Below are 21,488 nucleotides of genomic sequence, written 5' to 3'. Positions count from 1 at the left end.
GTTTATTTGCTTTCTGTTCATTTGAATCCTGTTTATTTGCTTCCTGTTTATTAGTTGCTGTGTTTAAATGCTTGAAATGACTGTAGTACCGCTCTTTGTTTGCTTCATCTTTAATATTAATGTAGTTCATATATTAATCCTGCATTTTTTTCCACTTGCAATGTGTTTCAGTCCTTTTTATATATGTTTTATCTTTGTTTGCACAGGTTTCTCACATATAAAAATGTTTTGGTGAATTTTTTTCAGGTTAAGAGAGCAATGGGACGTCGTTATAGCTATAGTCAGCCATCAGAGTCCGAGGACTATGGTGGGAACTCAAGAGACAGCAGTGGGTATAGCTCTACAGAGGAGCTCATTCGGCGTGATCAAGCAGAGCTAGGCCACTCAGAGTTCCCCGAACCACATCAGTATCCTCCTCAACCCGAAGTCGAGTTTGGTTTCCCACAAATCTGCTACTGTGGAGCTCAACCTATTCTTGCTACAAACCGCTCTGATCCAGGCAGAAGATATTACACATGTGAGAACATTGATGATGGCGAGTGTCATGTTTGGAAGCCATGGGACCTCGCGGTTATGGAGGAGATGAGAGCAAGGGATAGACACACACTTGAGCTCGCTGAAAAGGTTGACTCTCTAACCATTATGAGTGACTATGAAACAGAGCAGAAGGCGGCTAAGTTAGAGTTGATTGTTTCTGAGCTAGGTAACAAGAATTCTAGGTTGAACAAGAGATTTGACATGGTTGTTGGTTTAGTGTTCGTTCTTCTTGTGGCAATAGGTTTGGTTGTAATGTTTAAGTAACAATGTATAATGTGGTATTTTGAGAAGATGAATATGTAATAGTTTAGGTGGTGAGGTCGGTTTTTTTAGGAGAGCAATGATGTATTATTGTATGTTGTATTGGATGTTCTATGGGATGTTGTATGAGATATTGTATTATTGTAACAAGCTCGGATGTTATATTATTGTATTATTGTATCAAGCTCGTATGATAAGCTGTGTTTATGTGTCTGTTTTTGTACAAGTATTATAAGCTGTGATGTCGGCAAGTATTAATTTTGTACACAAGCAACCCGTGACCCCTACATCCCAACAAAACAACAAACTCGTGTCACAAGCAATCCGTGACCCCTATATCCCAACAAAACAACCTAGTGTCACAAGGTACATGACATCACGGGTGAGACATAGGCTAGTAAAATATCTACTCACTATCACACTATAAGTAGAAGAGAACTTCATCACATTTACTTCACAACTTCATCCGTCTTCTATCTCTCTTAAAAATCAGATTAAAAATTAAGTTTTTTTTTTCATTTCAAATGGCTGGTTCATCACATTATCATTACCATAAAAATGATGAAGATGATGCTGAATTTGAATCTCTATTTGAAGAATTATTAGAAATCCCCGAAATGTTGTCCGAACCCAAAAACAGAAAAAAACGTATTTTTATTGAAAAACACCGGGAAGAAGGCGACATCCAGCTATAGAATGATTATTTTTCTGAAACTCCTACATATCCTTCTAATATATTCCGCCGACGGTTTCGAATGAGCAAGTCATTGTTCATGCGGATTGTGCATCGCCTCTCTACGGAAGTGGAGTATTTTGCTGCAACAGAAGATGCAGTCGGAAGGCGTAGTCTATCACCGCTCCAGAAATGCACAGCAGCAATACGTCAATTAGCATATGGGGGTGGGGCTGATACAGTGGACGAATATGTCCGACTTGGTAAATCAACAGCTCGGAATTGCTTGCACAATTTTACTGCCGCAATCATCGACTTGTTTGGCGATGAGTACCTAAGACGTCCAACACCCGACGATCTTGAAAGGCTACTACACAAGGGAGAAGAACGTGGATTTCCCGGGATGATTGGAAGCATCGACTGTATGCACTGGGAGTGGAAGAATTGCCCCACCTCTTGGAAAGGTATGTATTCCCGAGGAACTGATAAATCAACTATTGTGTTGGAGGCCGTGGCTTCTTATGACCTCTGGATATGGCACGCCTTTTTTGGAGCTCCAGGTACTATGAACGATCTTAATATTCATGATCGATCACCTGTTTTTGATGACATTATTAACGGAATTGCTCTCGAAGTCAATTACAATGTCAACGGCGGGGAGTACGATTTGGCCTATTATCTTACATATGGTATTTACCCGGAATGGGCGACATTTATTAAATCTATTAGTCTCCCACAGGGTGAAAAAGATTTATTATTTGCAAAAAGACAGGAATCTGCCCGAAAAGATGTTGAGCGTGCCTTCGGAGTCCTGCAAGCTAGATTCGCCATTATTAAAAATCCATCAAAGTTATGGAGTAAATCGAAGATAGCAAAAATTATGAGAGCTTGTATCATACTCCATAATATGATTGTCGAAGATGAAGAACGTGCGGATACTCGAGATGAGACATTTCACGATCAGGATATTTCTTTTTGCGTCAAGATGCCTACTGAGCTTTTCGATGCACTTGATCGCCGAGCTAGAGTTCGGGATAGACCAGTCCATAGACAACTAAAACATGATTTGATCGAACATCTATGGGATAAATTTGGAGATGAATAATAACTTTTTATGAATTGAATAAAAATATTGTAATTTGCATTTTTAATGTTTTTTCAACTTTGTAATTTTTTTTTCCAACTTTGTAATTTTTTTTTAACTTTGTACTCTCTTATGTTTTCAATTATCTATGTTATATGTTTTATTTGCTACACAAATAATTTAAAAAAATAAAAATTAAAACTAAGAACCAAAAAAGGTTTCTACCAATAATCTTCATTTCTAACCAAGTTTCTTAACAAAGTTTCTTAACCTACTTTTTACCTTAAGAAACAAAAAAAGTTTCTAGCATTGCTGATGCTCTTAGGTTACATTTAACAAATATGTATGTTTGATATGATTTCCCAATAACGGTAGAGTTTGGTACATGTACGTCGACACTAAGAACAAAATTGTATATACATCCTTGCGTGGCGAAGGTGGAGGTCCCATAACGATGGCCCAACCTAAAAAGTTGATATTGTATTACGCGAATATTTGAATTATAAAATAAGTTAGCTCGAAAAGTATCAGATGTAGAAACATTTCTGATGATGGAAAATATATAAATATATACCTTTTTTTTGCTAAGATAAAAATATATACTGTCATAAAACTGATATAATAGGGGAATGATCGAACACAACTTACGAATATGCACTTTTATGAGTGAAATCAGAAATGAAAAAGTAGCAAAACTGCTATATCATTCTCTCATTTTGAATCGATTATCAATTGAGAGGTGTGGTGGCACGTGCACCCACACATTTATTGATATTAGAAATTTTACAGGTAAAAGTATTAAAGAAAAAAAAGTTTCATTAGATCAAATGGTAAAAATCAGCATGTGCCCCCATAATATCCCGAGTTTGAACCTCCTTGCATACAAATTTATTTTTATGACCAATAATGCACCCAACACATAATTCTTCTGGATTCGTCTAGTATATCATTGCAACAAACATATGTTTTTTTTCAAATTCATAGTTTTCTTTTTAAAATGTGAAAATTGAGAGTGTGACGAACAAGATGATGTATTACCACTAAAATCGTGCCTAGTATATTATATAACAGATAAACGCCAATAACGCACGCCACATCACCTGCACTTCCTAGACTTTAACTCAATGGGGTCAAAATTATAGTATGAAATTATTCACAGCAAACAAAAGGGTCAAACTTTGAAAATGAACCAAATAATCAATAAATACTATAGTTTTATGCTTATATTAAACTAATTTTTTTTAAAAATGATAGGGGTCAGCTGACCCCCCTGCTCCTTAGTTGCAGTATATATTATATATACACACACAGTCCTAACTAACTAGTAACTACTATATATTAGTGTCATCGATCGAATAATATAGATGCAGATTTTGTTTGGATTTACTTTATAAACTAATCTGAGTCATTTGAATATTTGATGCTGTATATATACAATTTTATAGCTACAGAGTACAGAGATAGGCCAATCAATTTTATCCCCAGAAAGAAACCAACAGCACTAAACAGCTGGGGGGATTTTGTGTTGTGTGGAGGTCGACCTTTCAGCGTTAAGATAGGCCAATCAATTATTTTCTTAATATATTTATGATGTTATTTAATAATATTAGTATACTATAGTACAATATTCTTCTTTTTCGACGGAGTATAGTACAATTGAAAAATAAATATTTATGCAAAATTATATTACTATCACGCTCTTACACATATCCGTCATATAATCTTTGAATGCTCACGTGAATATCACACATATATACGCTGATTACCCTTATCCTTTGTATTGCTTGTTGCTATAAATTATCCTTGTCTTCTGATTAGACTAAACGGTGTCATAGTTTAGTCTATCCACGAAGTTTTAAATATAGTTCGCATGTTATTATACTTTAGAAGTTTAGATATTATTATTAATTTCCATAATTTGCAATATCGTGACAAAGGATCTTTCTGGAGGCAAACTACCATGGACCGCTTAAGATGATATGAACACAAAGCACGCGACTGAAAGCCACAAAATGGATAAAGCAGACCTATATTTTTCATATATTTCTTTTGGGATTTAACTCATTTAAATCAGTCATCATCGTGATATTCTCGAAAGAGATAAAATGTAGCAATCAGCCACGCGTAAAGCCTCTGGACGTATTAGAGGTTCGAGGGCCGAGAAGGACACGACCACGTGACCGTCAACGTAGCCCACGAACCCAGTCTCATAGGGCACTGACTGCTTAAGAAGAAGAACGCTTTCTCCTCATCTCTTTAATGACATGAAAACGATGCTTCGTATGACCTGATAAGATGAAGAGAACAATTAGTGAAGAAGAGAAAGGACGCCAAAATCAATCCGCCGCCATATTGAGATCTACAACATCTGACCATGGCAACTCTCCATTGTTATTCACCTTGTTAAATTCATTGATGATAGGTAAGCACAGCTTGGATGATGGACTAGTCACTTGGTTTGGTGCGACTTATGCATGTTTATGTATGACGTATCTGCTGCTTGTACATGGCAATGAACTGCTTAGCTTTCTTCTATTGTACATGTCACTTTTTTTTTTTTTTTGTACATGTCACTTTGTTAAATTGCTCAATGTAATTCTCCTTCCTATACGGGTTCCGGTATATTACTATATGTTGCTTGTTCGGATAGATCTTATATAACTCTACATAAGATCCCATTTTGAATCCAAACTCAATTTAAGTTTTGTTAATAATACTTCAAGGACTTTTAGATATCACCTCAAAATTAACATGAAATTAAGGTAGGGTACCCGTTTAAGTTTGGATAATATGCATAACATGAAATACTGTCCTATTAGATCTATTCGTGTACTTACAGATGGGATACCTTTGGTTCGGGTTTGGTTCTGATCTCGAATTCACTTACAAATGCTCAATGTTAATTCTCCCTTAGCATATTTGTTTCAGTTGCGTTCAATCTACTACGCATAGGAGGTGATGACAGATACTTGTCTCTGTTGTTTAAGCAAGAAGAATAGACTATAGGTAGAAGAAGCAAAATAATATTACAGAATCTCTTGGGATGGTTTGTGATTGGACATAGGGAGAAACAAGTCTTTAAAAGTAGAAAGCCAAGTGACGACTTCATAATATGAGAAACTTTATTCATTACATGTTCTGTGTTATTGCTGCTCTCTGGTTGTTTTGGTCTCTCTATAACCTGGCCAGAGGGCGTGGGGTGTCCCATTCGGTGGTAATGTGGTTACGGGTGATTTCACTGAGAGTCCTGCAGCCACTTAGTGCCATTGTCAGCTCAAACTCATCGCGTAGCATTTGAAGCACCTTTCTGACTCCATCCTCTCCTTCAGCAGCCAGTGAGAATACCACTGGTCTTCCAATCTGAGATTGAGGGGGCATGTTATTAGTACTATCAATGGTTTCAAGCAGCTTTATCTGGTGAATGGAAAAAGTATGATGCTTACAAATATCCCTGAGGCTCCAAGTGCAAGTGCCTTGAAGACATCAGTTCCACGTCGAACACCACCATCTAAGAAGACAGGGATTCGTCCTTGTGTCGCTTTGACAACCTGAACATACGAGAACAATGCTGAAACTGCTGAACGATAACACCATTTGACCTTTACAGTGGTGAGTGATCTTTACCTCTTCAAGGGCTGAGATTGTGGCTGGGACATAGTCAAGCTGACGAGCTCCATGGTTTGACACAATGATCCCTGCTGCACCTGCTTGAACCGCTATCCTTGCTGCAGGAGGGACAATAATAGTTGTATCTGGTCAAGTATTCTAATGAAACTAATGTGATGGAAAGCATTTGCTTGTCAGATTTTAACTCACCATCCTCTCCTGTAAGAACACCCTTGACAAGAATTGGCATTTTAGTGATTGTCTGGAGCCACTGGACATCCTGTTTATATAAATGAAAGTTAGAGTTGTCCTAAATCAAGTTTCTGTTCGAACTAATCGGTTTGATATTTATTTTCTAGACTATTGTACTCTCTTACCTTCCAGCTTAAGGTACGGTCAATCTGACCAGCAACATATGAAGCCAAGCCAGAGTCATTGGCCTGCAGGTGGAAACAGAAAGCTCAAGAAACGGAAACATCACAGCTCTGCTTTAAGACTTGTCTTATGACAATCATTATAGTATCTGATGGATGCTTACCTCGTCCATCTTTCCAAGATCAAGACCTTCAAAGTTCTTCAATGTCAAGTTTGGGGGCAAAGTGAATCTGTAGTATAAGTACGCATAGAGGTTTGAACTTTTTAGCTATATATTTGCATGTTCGGATTGTAATCTTTCCACTTGGCGTGCCTTTACCTGTTCTTGATATCAGACTCTCTACGACCTAGCCTTGGGGTGTCCACAGTGAGAGCAATGGCTTTGAATCCAGCCCTCTCGGCTCGTCTCACCAGCTGCTCAACCACATTCCTGTTCTTGTACACCTACTCAGAACAATCATGAAGTGGTAACTATATAGTGCAGACCAGGTTCATCAGGATGTAACACAAGCGACTGAGATTACTTACATAAAGCTGGAAAAATCGAATCCCGGGCCCTGTGGAAGCCACTTCTTCAACACTGGAAGTAGCCCATGACGATAGTGTCTGAAAACATCATGGAACAATGGGCCTCCAAATTTGTTTAAATTTTTTTTTTATTGAAACCTTTATAAGAAACCGTCTATAGTCTCCAAAATCTAAGAGCCGGCCTAAATAAACTCTAAACACGGTTTAAAATATAAGAATCTTTTGTAATGATGTGGTTAACATACCATGATGGTTCCAGCAGCAGAAGCAGCCCTAGCCGTAGCATATTCCCCTGTATATTAGTTTTCATCAGTCATTAGAGCTAAGTCTTAGTCTTTGAACTAGTTCTCAGTCTCTACGTACCTTCTGGGTGAGCCATCTTTTGCATGGCAGTAGGAGCAACCATGATGGGCATCGAAATTTTGAAACCCAAGACTGTAGTTGTCATATCAATCTTGCTCACATCAATCAGAATCCGAGGCCGGAAGCTGTTAAAACAGCACAAGGTAATTAATATGAAACCCACATCTCTTGCAAAACCAGTAACAGAAGCTGTTGTCTTGTCTTAAAAAAAAAAAAGTAAAACTCACAGGATTCTTGCAAAAGCGTTTCTGTTCTCTTGAAGAGTCCATTGATCCTCTGCTCCAGAGGCATAGTAGTCGTATACCATCTTAGGCAACTTCTCCTTTGCAATCGCTTCATACTCGGTAACGTTTGTGATCTCCATTTTTCGATGAAGGTTGTGACCGGCGAAGAAAGCTTATATAATTTTATATTTATCTCAACTTTTAAATATTAGCTAAAAGAAATTGGCTAAAAGTTAAATAGTTGTCAAAAAAAGAGAGAGTTAAATATGCTTTTGTGATGTGGATTAATTAGCTTTTGAATTATTACTTTTGTAATCGTATAAAAATTGTTGGCAATACAAACTTATATGGATGAGATTCTAAAGGTGAAGAATGGATAAGGAGATCAGATAGATTGTGTGTTGTCAAATTCACTAGCAGCTTGTGTGTTCCTAATAATTTGTAAGCCAATAATTGTTTTCTTTTCCTTTTAAAATATCTAAACAAGAGATAATTTATAATATATTTTTGGGGAATTTCATTGAAATATTACCATACCAATAGAAACGTTCTAAAAATCCAAATAGCATTACATAGAAAATACTACAAAGAAGAAGTAGCCAAATTTGCACACAAAAAAAAAAAAAAAGTAGCCAAATAGCATTACATAGAATCTCCAAGTAGCATTGCTACAAGGATGAAGAATGGACTGAAGGTATAGAACTAGCCATCCAGTCATTGTTTATGTGATTTCAATACAGCAAGAAAACAAGTTCTTGAGATAAATGGTAACGTAGAAGACAAGTCACCAATATAATAAGAATCTCATTAGGTTTAGGTCTGTGCTGTTGCTGTTCTCTGTTTCTTTGTGTTGCCTCTCTATAACCTGGGCAAATGGCGTGGAGTTTCCCACTCAGTGACAATGTGGTTACGTGTGATCTCAGTGAGAGACCTGCACCCACTTAACGCCATGGTTAGCTCAAACTCATCACGTAGCATTTGAAGCACTTTTCTGACTCCAGCTTCTCCTTCAGCAGCAAGTGAGAATACCACTGGTCTTCCAATCTGAGATTTGAGAGGGCATAAAGATAATGTGTTGTTAGTACTTTCAATGGTTTCAAAGAGCTTAAACTGATAAATGGAAATATGATGATGCTTACAAATATCCCTGAGGCTCCAAGTGCAAGTGCCTTGAAGACATCAGTGCCACGTCTAACACCACCATCTAAGAAGACAGGAACTCGTCCTTGTGTCGCTTTAACAACCTGAACGCATAAGAATAACATTAATACTTCTTGACAACACAAATTGATGTTTTTAGTTGAGAATGATCTCTACCTCTTCAAGTGCTGAGATTGTGGCTGGGACATAGTCAAGCTGGCGAGCTCCATGGTTTGACACAATGATACCTGCTGCACCAGCTTGAATTGCTATCCTTGCTGCATGAGGAACAATAGTAGTGGATTTGGTCAAATATTCTTATGAAACTAAAATGATGGAAAACATTTGTTTGTCAGATTTTAACTCACCATCCTCTCCTGTAAGAACACCCTTGACAAGAATTGGCATGCTGGTGATTGTCTGGAGCCACTGCACATCCTGTTGGCGTACATGAAAGTTAGTTAAGTCTGGATCAAGTTTATGATTCCAACTACTCATGTGTTGCTATACTATCTTATGATTTGTTGTATTCTTGTACCTTCCAGCTCAAGGTTCGGTCAATTTGACCAGCAACATATGAAGCCAAGCCAGAGTCATTGGCCTGCAGGTAATAACCATAACAAGTTCAAGAAAGTATTAGGAAACTATAGTGGATCATTGTCTGGAGGCAGACTATATTACTTGGTATGATCTGATGGATTCTTACCTCGTCCATCTTTCCAAGGTCAAGACCTTCAAAGTTCTTCAATGTTAAGTTTGGAGGCAAAGTGAACCTATAGGAGAAGATCAACACACATTATTAATCTACAATTTCTAGCTATATGTTTGCATGTTCGAATCCAATCAAACTCTTATGACATTGCAATGGATGCTGCTTTACCTGTTCTTGATATCAGACTCTCTGCGACCTAGTCTTGGGGTGTCTACAGTGAGAGCAATGGCTTTGAACCCAGCTTTCTCGGCTCTTCTCACTAGCTGCTCAACCACTTTCCTGTTCTTGTATACCTTCACATAAAAATCATAACGCCTGAACCATCAAACGTGACTACTTTTCAGCATTTAAATCCCTATATGCGGTTTTAAACGAAACAGTAAAATAATAAACACACAAGACTCCAATCAGACTCGGTTCGTAGCAACGGTTGTACAATAAGCTGCTTAGATAACTTACATAGAGCTGGAAGAATCGGATCCCTGGACCAGTGGAAGCAACTTCTTCGACGCTGGAAGTAGCCCATGACGAGAGGGTCTAAAACATCATGGAAGAAAATACTTCAAACTAGAGACATGGTTTATGCATGGATGATGGCTAATGAAACTAATAACACCAAAAAGTTCAATAGTCATGCTTTAGATGAAAACATTGTGACAATATTATAATATACCATGATAGTTCCAGCAGCAGACGCAGCTCTAGCCGTAGCATATTCCCCTGTATTAGTATCCATTAGAACGATTCTTAATACTAAAGCAAGTTTTCATTCTCTACATAACTCGGTTTCTAAGAGTTTCTGTACCTTCCGGGTGAGCCATCTTTTGCATGGCAGTAGGAGCAACCATGATTGGCATGGAGATCTTGAAACCCAAGACGGTTGTTGTCATATCAATCTTGCTCACGTCTATCAGAATCCTAGGCCGGAAGCTGTTAAAACATCCCAAAGTATATTATGTCAAATCACATCTCTTGTGAAACCATATAATAAAAAGAGTATATTATCTTAAGAAGAAAAGAAAAACTCACAGGATCCTTGCAAAAGCGTTTCTGTTTTCTTTAAGAGTCCATTGGTCTTCTGCACCAGACGCATAGTAGTCGTATACCATCTTAGGCAACTTCTCCTTTGCGATCGCTTCATACTCGGTAACGTTTGTGATCTCCATCTTCTGATGCTAATTTGTCAAAAGAGTAAAAAGGCTTAGAGTTTCAGATACAAGTCTCTCTGTGGCTTGAACACATAATCACTTACCTTTTGATGGGATGGGAATGAAGCTCTCGAGAAATGAAGGGTGACTGTAACGAGAGCTTATATTATATATCCAAACGTTTTATTTAGTTAAATGTTAAATACTTGTCATGTTTTAATTTGTTACAGTGTAAGAATAGTTGACAAGTGGGGAAGATAATATATGGATGAGGAGCTGGAGGTGAAGAATGGATGAGGAGATACGGCCAAAGATCAGATGGGTCTGTGTCTGATCCACAAGCAACTTGTGTGTTTCTTAACTTCTCTTTCGTATTATCGTTCACAATCTCGAGGGAGGATAACAATTTCAGAAGCCAATTGTTTTTCTTTCTTTTTGATGATGGGTCTATCGTCTAGGCACTTTTTTCGGATTTCAGATTATCAATATAATACCAATAAATTAAGGTTATCTAATACCCAAATTATTCAAAAATCAAAATTACCGAAATAATCTGAAAAATAGTTTTAAAATATTAATACATTGTTTGAAATTTTCAGTAAAAAGCTGCACAAATGTTTCAAAAAAAAAAAAAAAAAAGCTACACAAATTAATGAAAGTATATGAATCAACCTAAAACCTAAAGTAAATCTACCAAAATCTCCAAAAGTATTTTAAACCTAGATATGGGATTAAAAAATTTAGTTAACTATGTATTTTTCAAAAACTATTATGCATTTCGATTTGGTCGAGATTTTTGATATCCAGAACATAAATTATAAATTTGTTTTGGATATATATTAACAAATATGAAGCTCGATTTGGGTTAGAATTTAGGATATTACTGATTTCTCCGCTACCACCCGCAAACGCACCTTTTGCGGTTGGTAGTAGTTGTTGGTGTTTTTCAACAATCACTCAAACCGCTTTAAACTGCTTCAAACCATCCTAAACCTCATAAATTTAAAAGTTGGTTCCAGCTAGCGTTGGCGATTGCGGGAGGATTTTTTTAATTAAAACAATATACATATAAAAAATATGCAATAAAATTTTTAAATTAGAATTAAAAAAATGCTAAAATATATCTATTGTATTTTAATTATATTATAAAAATTTTAAATAAAAATATTTATATAATTTAAAAAAAAATTAAACTATAATTTTCTAAATATAATTTTTATATTTATTATAATATTATGATTTTTGATATTTTATAATTATATAAAATGTAAATATTGTTAATTTATTATTTAACTATTGTTGTATTCGGTAGATAGCCAGTCATAAGTATCTCGCAAACGCACCAATTTCTAACCGCAGAACCAGTCATATAAATCTCTTACAACCGCTAGACACTGCAACCATCCGCATCCGCAAACTCCCGCAACCGCAACCACTGCGTTTTAACCAGTCAGACCCTAACACTAAGGGTGTGACTTATTTCTCCACTACTATCCGCAAACGCAGATTTTGCGGTTAGTAACGGTTGTTGGCGTTTTGCAACAATCATTTAAACAGTTCTAAACCTCATAAATTCAAAAGCTGGTTCTAGTTAGCGTTTGCGGTTGCGGGGGTTGCAGAAAGATAATTTTTTTCTTTTTCTTTAAAAAATATAAATACAAAAATAAAAATATTCTATAAAAAAATTAAATTGGAATTATAAAATACTAAAAATATATATATATATATATATATATATATATTATATTTTAATTAATATTATAAATTTAAAAAATAAAAATATTTTTTATAAGTTTTAAAAATTTAAAACTATAAATTTCTAAATATAATATTTAATCGCTGCTGCATTTGATACTTAACCAATCATGTGTATCTCACAAATGTACTAATTTTTAACTGTATAATCAGTCATACAAATTTTTTTAAACGGTAAAAACTGTAACCATCCGTATTCACAAATTCTCATAATTGTAACTGCTACGTCTGAACCGCTCAGGCTAGAAGAGTCCAATTTTGTAATTGATGTAGTATATGATGAATTATAAAACTGAGAAAAACAAGTAAAGCGTGCGAGGGTGTAATGGGCCTCATACAACAGAAAATAGGTTTCACTATAAGCTTACGAGCCCAAATCGTTTAGGCTTTTCGTATGAACTAACAGACTACAAAACACTGTCCGTCAAGGACAATAACAAAGTGGGAAATCACCTTTTTCGTATGAACTAACAGCCGTGTCTTCCGCTTTTTTTTTAAAAAAAAATTAAATTAACCCTAAGAGACGTCATTAAGGAACGCGATAATGATGGTCTTAGTCCCTTAGATAAATCAAAAATCTAACCAGTTTGTTAATCTTCTAATAAGACTTTTCTTACAATTCTACATGGCAAGTCTGTGATCCTCTTAACATGTGAGGCTGGGAGTTGGATGATCATCTATTCATCTGCATGTAGGCATTAGATGTCGTGTCACATGTCTTGCTTCTTTTGCATTTTTAAAGATCCGATGCAGATATATTCATTGTTTATCAACAACTCTACCTAAAAAAACTTTCTAATTACGAGTCTGTTGTAGATAATAGGATTAGCAGGTATATTTCAAATGCATGCATGTAGTGCTCATAGCGACACATCAGGATATAGGACAAGTGCATTTCCAATGTACATCTCTATTTTTTCCTATAAAATAAAAATCTTTATTATAGAGATGAAAATGTTCTAATGTATGCATTTATAATAGAATTCTTCTATTTCAGAAAAAAACATAGAGGAAAATTATTTTTTACCTTTATATTTAAAAGTGGAAATAGCATATTTTTATATTTTTCCCTATAAATAGATGAACTCTATTATATAGGTATACATTAAAGTATTTTCACTTTATAATAGAGTTTATCTATTTTAGAGGAAAATATATAAATAGAAATAAGAAGTGGGTTGAAAATAATCTAAAACCACTGAAAAAACGTAGTTTAGAATTTCTCTTTTGTTCTCGAATCATGTGATAAGGGTAAACTAACAAGAACTACTTATGTTGGAATTTCGAAACATTGAGTTATTTAAATAAAATGCATGGTTAATTGCGTTATTGTTTTATTTAGATTAAGAAAACATGTGTGATTCATGATTAAAAACAATGATGTGTGATTTCTGATTAAACAAACATGTGAATGGAAGAGGCCACTATGTAAGATCCCTGTTCTAAAACTCGCCCGCCTGGGCGAGTAAGCGGCCGAGAACGCGTTGTGCGGTGAGCTTCCGTGGCGAGTTGGACATGATCGGTGCCATTATCCGGCAACCCGAGTTTTGACCGCAGACACCGTAGTTTAATAGTAATCGGCGATTAATTATCTAAATCCGCGTAGTATAAATCGTTAAAACCACCAAAACCAAGTTGTGATTTTGATTTGTCAACTCCAATAAAGATCAAATCGAGACTAAATGATGCTGAATCGAGTCTAATCATTCGTAGAAGTGCAAGATATGGTGACAAGATAAAAGAATTGCAGGAATAGAAAATGTAAGGATATGAAGAAGATAATGATAATTACGTAAATGCCATTCTCTTAAAGAAAAAAAAAATAACAAAATGAGCTGTCGAACTTGAGACATATTGACTAAAAGCAATATTAATACCACCAGACCACATACAAAACTGAACGTTGTTACTCACAATTCATCTAATATATAAATTATATTTTTGTGATTAATTTGGTATTTATTCACAAATCTATAATTTTAGTAAAGGATATTTTATACATACACATGTATTACTCATTAATATATTGTATTATACATATAAATTAGGTATTATACGTATAAAAGTACAAAAAATTCCTCCCCGCGTACTCCCCGAGTTTTTTCCGCTTTTTCAATAAATCGTTAGGCCCATGTGTGCCGCACGCGTAGCGCCTAGCGAGTTTCCGAACAGGGTGTAAGATGCATGAATAAACAACTAAAAACTAGGAGATTGGCCTCATGACTAGTGCCTTCATTTGGGAACTGGAGTAAACAAAAAAAAGGAAAAAGAAACAAAAGCGTGGGACCAAAAGTCTGCATCGGCCATCTAATGTGTCCGATACTTCCTTTACGTGTTCACACTCCTTCCTCTTACCTTCTCGATTAGTACAATCATTTGAAATCTTATATTAATAAACATTATTCGGTGCCTTCGTAAGATATGTGTGTTCACACCTACTCCACGAGTGTAATAATATGATGTAAACACAAACTATTTCAGTTTATAAATAACGTAAAAGATATTAGTATGTAAAAATTAAAAAAAAATTGCGAATGTTCGGTTCCTTCACAAGATATGTGTGTTCACACCTACTCCACAAGTATAACAAACAACGTAATATGATGTAAAGACAAACTATTTCAATTTATAAATAAGGTAGAAGATATTAGTATGTAAGAATATAAAAATTGTGACTACCATTTAAAAATGTTAGTTCACATTGTCAAGTAGCAGAACATATTTAATTCATAACTGCAGCTACCTTTTATAGTTAGTCTATATTGTTAAATATCACATACAAAAGATAGTGGTTCATGTGGTGTATAAAAAACACACACAAATATTCACTAGATTATTTTTATCACCATTATTCACAAAATTAATGTTCAAATATATCAGTTATTTTTAAGATTAATTTCCAAAATTAGTGTTTTTATATTCGTCACTTTAGAAATTTCACGCAGAGCCTACTGTGATTAATGTTTTATTTGTCATTTTACATTTTATAATTTATAAATTGCCACAATAATTATTCAGTTTGACAAAAAATTCAATAGGAAATTGATGTCTGCGGTCAGGCATGCTAAACTAGTGTTAAAAAGAATTAGAGTAAAAACGTGGTCAATAATTTTGCTTTGAATAGCACGAAGCACGCAGATTTAGTAGAAAAGTATTTTATTGGCTCGATCATGATCAAAGTAGTTTGCTTCTAAATTTAGCCAACTTAGAGAAACGTATTCACATACTAGTTTGCTTCCAAATTCGAATTACCCAGAGAGTATTTCGAATGGTGAGTTCTCATGTAGTATTTCATCATTAAAAAAACATATGTATTACTAAAGAGAAAATAAGAATCCCTCTCTCAAATTAGCAATTGTGAGTTATATAGTTGGTTCATATTATTTATCATTTAATTTTATAAAGTAATTATAATTGTTAGATACTTTTTTCAGAGTAATGTAGATGTTCTAAGTATAAAATAAAATAAAAAAACTAAAGAATGTAACAAGAATGAAATGAGAGTTATAGAAAAAAATAAAAATAAATATTGGAAAAGACAAGTAAAGTCAACTTGCGTGTTCACACTCGTACCACATGGTTCTGTCTCACCTCAAAATCCGTCAAGATTTTCTATTTATGAACCAAAAGGAAAGGTATCTTCTCCTCCAATCCAAAGCAGATACCTTTTCCCGAAGCAACCTCACAACAACGTGATCAATGAAAGCCGCCGTTTTCCGCAACGAAGCCGGAGACGAGGAAGAAGAAGAAGAATCAGTCTGTAACGTCTTCGACGGCGATGTAGAAACGACGTCGTCCCACGACACCAAAAACAACCTCAAGGGCTTTTTCACTTCCTTGCTCTTGATGGAGGAGCACGAGAAGCAAGACCAGGAAGCTCGCACCGTCGCTTCCCGCCGCGAATTGTCCGAGTTCCAGTCTAATTACCGGAAAAGAGCAAGAACCATGTCGGAATACTACTCCGATCTCAACGCTCACTACGAGGAAAACGGAGATATCAAAACAAAGAAGCCACGCGCCTCACGCGCTTCACGCGCCGTCGCTTGCGTGTCTGCCGCTGCGACAGAGTGTTTTGAGTTAGAGGGCGAGAGCAGCGAGATAACCGGGTCCGGTTCGGCCGGTACGGGTCAGCAGAGGCGGTTATGGGTTAAGGACCGGAGCAGAGCGTGGTGGGAAGAGTGTAACCGTTTCGACTACCCGGAAGAGGACTTCAAAAGAGCGTTTCGAATGTCCAAATCCACGTTTGAGCTAATCTGCGAGGAGCTGAACGCAGCGGTCGCGAAAGAAGACACCGCGTTACGAAACGCGATTCCCGTGCGGCAGCGAGTCGCGGTTTGCATATGGAGGTTAGCTACTGGAGAGCCTCTCCGTCTCGTCTCCAAGAAGTTCGGTTTAGGAATCTCGACTTGTCACAAGCTTGTTCTCGAGGTATGCAAAGCGATTAAAGATGTTTTGATGCCTAAGTATCTTCAGTGGCCTGATGATGAGTCTTTGAGAAGCATTAGAGAGACGTACGAGTCCATGTCTGGTATACCAAACGTTGTTGGGTCTATGTACACTACTCATGTACCCATCATAGCTCCTAAGATTAGTGTCGCTGCTTATTTTAATAAAAGACATACTGAGAGGAACCAGAAGACTTCTTACTCCATCACAATCCAAGCGGTTGTGAACCCGAGGGGTGTCTTTACGGACTTGTGTATCGGATGGCCCGGGTCGATGTCTGATGATAAGGTGTTGGAGAAGTCGTTGTTGTATCAAAGAGCTAACAGCGGAGGTCTTTTGAAAGGGTTGTGGGTCGCTGGTGGGGTTGGTCACCCGTTGTTGGACTGGGTTTTGGTTCCGTACACGCAGCATAACTTGACGTGGACGCAGCACGCGTTTAACGAGAAGATGAGTGAGGTCCAGAGAGTGGCTAAAGAAGCGTTTGGGAGGTTGAAAGGAAGGTGGGCGTGTCTGCAGAAGAGGACTGAAGTGAAGCTTCAGGATTTGCCTACGGTTTTGGGTGCGTGCTGTGTGCTTCATAACATATGTGAGATGAGAGGGGAGAAGATGGAGAGGGAGCTGGTGGTTGAAGTGGTTGATGATGAGGTTTTGCCTGAAAACGGATTGAGATCGGTTACTGCAATGAAGGCAAGAGATGCTATCTCGCATAATCTATTGCATCATGGACTCGCTGGTACTTCTTTCTTATGAAAAGAGGACTGTGGAAATGTTATTTTGGTGTCTCCTCGTATAAGATATAAGATTAAACTCACTTTGATTCTTTTGTTTATGCATATTGGATTGTACCTTTAGATCACAGGTGCTATATGAAGCAGGTAGAAGATACAAAATATACATACTATATAAGCAAGAATGTGTAATAGCTGAATGGGATATTACTATGGTAGTGTGGAATGTGAGTTGAACCACCAAGGTGTTTTTTGCCTTTTCTGTTATAGTGATTCAAATAACGACATGATTTGATGATACTTCTGTTTGACCGGTCTACATAGTTTTGGTAGATATACACAACGTAAAATTTTGAAAATATAAAATAGGAGGTATGTGTTATATTTATTGTGATGTCAATTATAGAAAGTCTTGTTCACCAAAATTTACTTGTACTTGGTCTCCAAGCTAAACCCTCATATTGTATCCCTATATAAAGAGTTTATTATTCATGGAATAAGACACACCAATTCCTCTCTTCTCTTGTCTTCTCTTCTTTATTCAAAACAGTATGGGCTTATGTTACTGAAACATGTAATTTCCCCCTGAAACTAGTGCCTTTTGACAAAACTATAGAGCATGTGTAATTTGCTTATAAAGAAACCCTCTCACACAGTATTTAAGATATCAGGTTTCTTAGACTTTTTTATTACACACTAGTGGTTTGCCCGCCCTATGGGCGGGATGTTGTTTCAATTATTTATGTGTTGTATTCCATTGTATTTTTAAATTTGATATGCAGTTTTTTTTTTGCAAGTGTATGGATAGTCAATAGTTTGAGTGTGAAATTCTTGTTATCATGGCTGTTTTGAGCAGCTTCAGCCAGTGTTAGAGATGATGGCATGACATGTCTGATGTTGGTTCTTGACGACTACATAACTCTAGAGATGATATCTCATTGGATGTTTTGAATGAGTTGTTCGAAACTTGATGTTGGTTGATCTGCTTTCATTTTGTTACATATTTTGTGTAAGAGATAGTTGTTGTTTTTGTGTTGGAGGTTTTGATTTATAGTCATGTAAAATTTATATTAATAAGACGTTTCATCTTTGGTGTGGTAGTGTAATCAGTTGTAAAATTTTATTGCGTTAATTATAAGACATATTCTTTCCATTTCCGAAAATAAGATTTTTTAGAGTATATTCTTGTTCCACTAAAATAGATTTTCTATATTTTTAAGGTGTATACTTTTGAGAAACATTAATTGTGAATATTTTGAATTAATTAAATTTTATTGGTGGATAGTTATTGAAAAATGTATTGAAAATTAAATTGTAAATATTTATTATATTCTTAATAAAATTGAAAATTCTAGAAAATCTTACTTTCGGAAACAGAGAGAGTATGTTTTTGTAACGTAGGGGAGCTATTAATTATTTTGAAATTAACAATGATCCTCTTACATTGGTAATAGTTTAGTAATTAAGTTTGGGGGATCAACTCGGTGTTCCGTTTGCCAAAATAATTTATCAATATGTTTGAGTTATTTATTTATTTCACTAAGGAGTATTTGTTTGTTTTGTTTGGGTTATATGCAGGTTTATCTTAAAATCAAGCACTGTTTTATGCATTTGTACTTAGCTGAATTTGTCTATATTATGTGCATGTGACACTAAGAATAGAATTCTCGTAAATAGACTATTTTCAAACTTTTGTTACAAAAAGAGATTCTCAGAAAGAAAATGACCAAAATGTTCATTTAATAAGTCTTCTTTGCAGTTTCAGATTATTACTATTTTTTCAAATTTAAAATTTTTTATAAAAAAATTTTGATTTTTTTTATTTGTGTTCAATTTTTTTTTTGAAATTCGAAAATACTTTTTGAAACTATTTAAAATATTTTTATTTTCAAATTTTTAATATTTATTTTTTATTTATAAAATTTTTAACTTCAAACCCTAAAGTCATTGAAAGTGTTGGACCGGCACTGCCTCAACGTTGTTATTCTCCAAACATTTCTCTATTATAAAAGTGAAATTATCCAATATACTCGATGGATTATCAGAGAAATATCGGAGGTTCATGTTTGTAAAAAGGGCAAATCTCCAAAATAGCACATTTCTAAGTTTATATCACAAAAATAGCACTCAAAAACTAAAATGACCAAAATAGCATTTTATCTTTTGAAAAATTTAAATTTTTTTATTTTTCAAAATTTGAAATCTTATCCCCAAAACCTCACTTCTCAACTCTAAACCCTAAAACCTAAACTCTAAACCCTAAACCCTAAATTTTAAACCCTAAACCCCACTCCTTGAGTGTTATTTTTGTGACTTTTGGCCTTGAGTGCTAGTTTGAGAATAAAAACTTGATTTAGTGCTATTTTAGTCTTTTTCTCTTGTAAAAATGACAGGCAACTTCTGTCCCTCAAGCGTAACCATTAGAACCATCCAAGTGTAGTTAGTGTTATAATTAACTGATTTTTCCGACAAAAGGATTATGATTGGTTAATGGTCCCTTTCTTGCCTAATTTGTAAAATAAGTTTGCATATTCATTGATTAAAGAAAACGTATTACAAAGAATTAAATGGAGGATGATCGTTAAAAAAATGATTAGCTAAATATTTTTTAGAATACATATCTAAATTAAGATTGCGCCATGTCCAAGATGAGATCAATTGGAATATACCGTAAAATTTGTGTGTTTATTGTTTGGCTGCTAGTGCTTATTAGAAAGAATGACCAAGGGACTATTGCAAAAACAAAAACTCACGTTGGAACAATTTCATTGACGGTATTTTTTGAGTTATTGACATCTTCCTAGTTAAGGGACTTTAGGCCTTTAGGGCCTTATACATACGGTCTCTTTTCTTATTAATAGATGATGTCTTTTCCATGGGCCTTAACTATTAACTGGGCAATGAAATCGAACGGAACGCAAAAATGCAACCTGAGCTCTGATCTCCAGATTCTGATCAAGATCCACCGTCTTCCTCCACCGCAACGCTTTTGACCGCCACTACTCGCCACCTATCCACTGTCGGATCTCCTAAAACCATGACAAAGAAGATCGACCAAAACACCGACGGCTTGCTCAAACTAAACATGATTAGCTTTACGATTCCAATTCTCTTCAGCCATAAACTCGGTATCAACCGTTACGGCTCCACTGTGTCTGTAGCTGCTGATAATCTTGCTGCTCACACATCTGGCTCAGCTGAGAATAGAACCGTAGAGAAGACAGCTTTTGATGTGAAGCTGGAGAAGTTTGAAGCGGCGTCGAAGATTAAGGTGAATAAGGAGATAAAAGCATTTACGGAGCTGGGACTGAAAGGATCCGGAGGCGATGAGAATCCAAGACGCACGACGATCTCGGCAATGTTTGAACAGCAGCCAGCTTTAAAATCCGCTAGGAAAATTCTTGAATCCGCCATCGGGTTGATGCTTAACAGAGAGTGTTCTTTCCGAGAACAGAGAGGTGTAGTTGCTCATCGCATTCACCGAACACATTTATAGGCGAAGGTGCAATCGGTTACCGTAGATGATGATGAGGCTGATTAATTGCGAGAGAGTGGGAGGAGATCGAAATCACTTGAATGATTGGAGTAATGCAGAGGAAAACAGAAACTGCAAACGTTACAAAGAAGCTGCTGGGATTTGGTGAATCTCGAACGGCACGGCAACTTTGTTAGCCTCCTCCCCCTATTGAAAGAAATCCAAAATAAATTCTGGTCAAAGTATGAGGAAAAAATTAGTGGGCCACTGAATTTGACATTTAAAAACCAAATAGATTGCAACGCGACGGAACATTTTTTGTGATTGAAGAGAGTGTGCCACGTGGCACAATATGAGAATAGGAGAGGTGATGTGGACGCAGGAGGAGCCTTTCTCAGCAACTTTATTATTATAGATTTCTAATGGTTAACTC

General features: G+C 35.9%; 5 protein-coding genes across 8 annotated transcripts; 3 read left to right on the top strand and 2 right to left on the bottom strand.

The window, feature by feature from the left end:
• Window positions 1–1,553: 1,553 nt before the first annotated feature.
• LOC103860167 lies at window positions 1,554–2,576 on the top strand. The gene is made up of 2 exons (XM_033287341.1): window positions 1,554–1,935; window positions 2,107–2,576. The coding sequence occupies exons 1-2, from the start codon at window positions 1,554–1,556 to the stop codon at window positions 2,574–2,576; spliced, it is 852 nt and encodes a 283-aa protein (XP_033143232.1).
• A 2,960-nt stretch (window positions 2,577–5,536) lies between these two features.
• On the bottom strand, window positions 5,537–7,960 carry LOC103859575 ((S)-2-hydroxy-acid oxidase GLO1). 2 transcript variants are annotated; one of them, XM_033286441.1, is made up of 11 exons: window positions 7,655–7,960; window positions 7,428–7,552; window positions 7,310–7,356; window positions 7,065–7,142; window positions 6,856–6,980; window positions 6,700–6,766; window positions 6,539–6,601; window positions 6,372–6,441; window positions 6,180–6,280; window positions 5,999–6,103; window positions 5,537–5,915 (listed from the first exon to the last, which is right to left on the bottom strand). In XM_033286441.1, exons 1-11 carry the CDS (start codon window positions 7,789–7,791, stop codon window positions 5,730–5,732), a joined length of 1,104 nt encoding a protein of 367 aa, XP_033142332.1. In that variant the 5' UTR covers window positions 7,792–7,960; the 3' UTR covers window positions 5,537–5,729. The 2 variants fall into 2 exon arrangements, with proteins under 2 accessions (XP_033142332.1, XP_033142333.1); XM_033286442.1 differs by having other exon boundaries at window positions 7,651–7,766.
• A 238-nt stretch (window positions 7,961–8,198) lies between these two features.
• On the bottom strand, window positions 8,199–10,996 carry LOC103859574 ((S)-2-hydroxy-acid oxidase GLO2). Of its 3 annotated transcripts, none has more exons than XM_009137134.3 (12): window positions 10,756–10,996; window positions 10,533–10,683; window positions 10,309–10,433; window positions 10,177–10,223; window positions 9,963–10,040; window positions 9,672–9,796; window positions 9,498–9,564; window positions 9,330–9,392; window positions 9,160–9,229; window positions 8,969–9,069; window positions 8,791–8,895; window positions 8,207–8,695 (listed from the first exon to the last, which is right to left on the bottom strand). In XM_009137134.3, the coding sequence occupies exons 2-12, from the start codon at window positions 10,667–10,669 to the stop codon at window positions 8,510–8,512; spliced, it is 1,104 nt and encodes a 367-aa protein (XP_009135382.2). In that variant the 5' UTR covers window positions 10,670–10,683; window positions 10,756–10,996; the 3' UTR covers window positions 8,207–8,509. The 3 variants fall into 3 exon arrangements, with proteins under 3 accessions (XP_009135383.2, XP_009135382.2, XP_018513357.2); XM_018657841.2 differs by having other exon boundaries at window positions 10,533–10,678; window positions 10,756–10,978; XM_009137135.2 differs by lacking the exon at window positions 10,756–10,996 and having other exon boundaries at window positions 8,199–8,695; window positions 10,529–10,644.
• Window positions 10,997–15,348: 4,352 nt separating this feature from the next.
• On the top strand, window positions 15,349–17,880 carry LOC103859573 (protein ALP1-like). Its single transcript, XM_009137133.3, has one exon. It carries the CDS (start codon window positions 16,106–16,108, stop codon window positions 17,600–17,602), a length of 1,497 nt encoding a protein of 498 aa, XP_009135381.1. The 5' UTR covers window positions 15,349–16,105; the 3' UTR covers window positions 17,603–17,880.
• Window positions 17,881–20,617: 2,737 nt separating this feature from the next.
• On the top strand, window positions 20,618–21,076 carry LOC103860166 (50S ribosomal protein L7/L12-like). Its single transcript, XM_009137764.1, has one exon. The coding sequence runs from the start codon at window positions 20,618–20,620 to the stop codon at window positions 21,074–21,076; it is 459 nt and encodes a 152-aa protein (XP_009136012.1).
• Window positions 21,077–21,488: the final 412 nt, after the last annotated feature.

The sequence above is a fragment of the Brassica rapa genome, chromosome A03 (genome assembly GCF_000309985.2).
Source record: "Brassica rapa cultivar Chiifu-401-42 chromosome A03, CAAS_Brap_v3.01, whole genome shotgun sequence".
Classification (NCBI taxonomy): Eukaryota; Viridiplantae; Streptophyta; class Magnoliopsida; order Brassicales; family Brassicaceae; genus Brassica; species Brassica rapa.
Note: the sequence above shows the minus strand (reverse complement) of the source record. Positions and strands in the feature narration are given on the sequence as shown.

Coding starts and splice junctions, on each gene's coding strand:
- LOC103860167 (XM_033287341.1), top strand. CDS start 1,554: ATGAGCAAGTCATTGTTCATGCGGATTGTGCATCGCCTCTCTACGGAA. Junction 1,936..2,106: donor TTGCCCCACCTCTTGGAAAG/GTATGTATTCCC, acceptor TTGCTCTCGAAG/TCAATTACAATGTCAACGGC.
- LOC103859575 (XM_033286441.1), bottom strand. CDS start 7,791: ATGGAGATCACAAACGTTACCGAGTATGAAGCGATTGCAAAGGAGAAG. Junction 6,442..6,538: donor ACCGTACCTTAAGCTGGAAG/GTAAGAGAGTAC, acceptor TTATATAAACAG/GATGTCCAGTGGCTCCAGAC. Junction 6,281..6,371: donor TGTTCTTACAGGAGAGGATG/GTGAGTTAAAAT, acceptor TCCCTCCTGCAG/CAAGGATAGCGGTTCAAGCA.
- LOC103859574 (XM_009137134.3), bottom strand. CDS start 10,669: ATGGAGATCACAAACGTTACCGAGTATGAAGCGATCGCAAAGGAGAAG. Junction 10,434..10,532: donor AACGCTTTTGCAAGGATCCT/GTGAGTTTTTCT, acceptor ATGTTTTAACAG/CTTCCGGCCTAGGATTCTGA. Junction 8,696..8,790: donor TTGGAGCCTCAGGGATATTT/GTAAGCATCATC, acceptor CTCAAATCTCAG/ATTGGAAGACCAGTGGTATT.
- LOC103859573 (XM_009137133.3), top strand. CDS start 16,106: ATGAAAGCCGCCGTTTTCCGCAACGAAGCCGGAGACGAGGAAGAAGAA.
- LOC103860166 (XM_009137764.1), top strand. CDS start 20,618: ATGACAAAGAAGATCGACCAAAACACCGACGGCTTGCTCAAACTAAAC.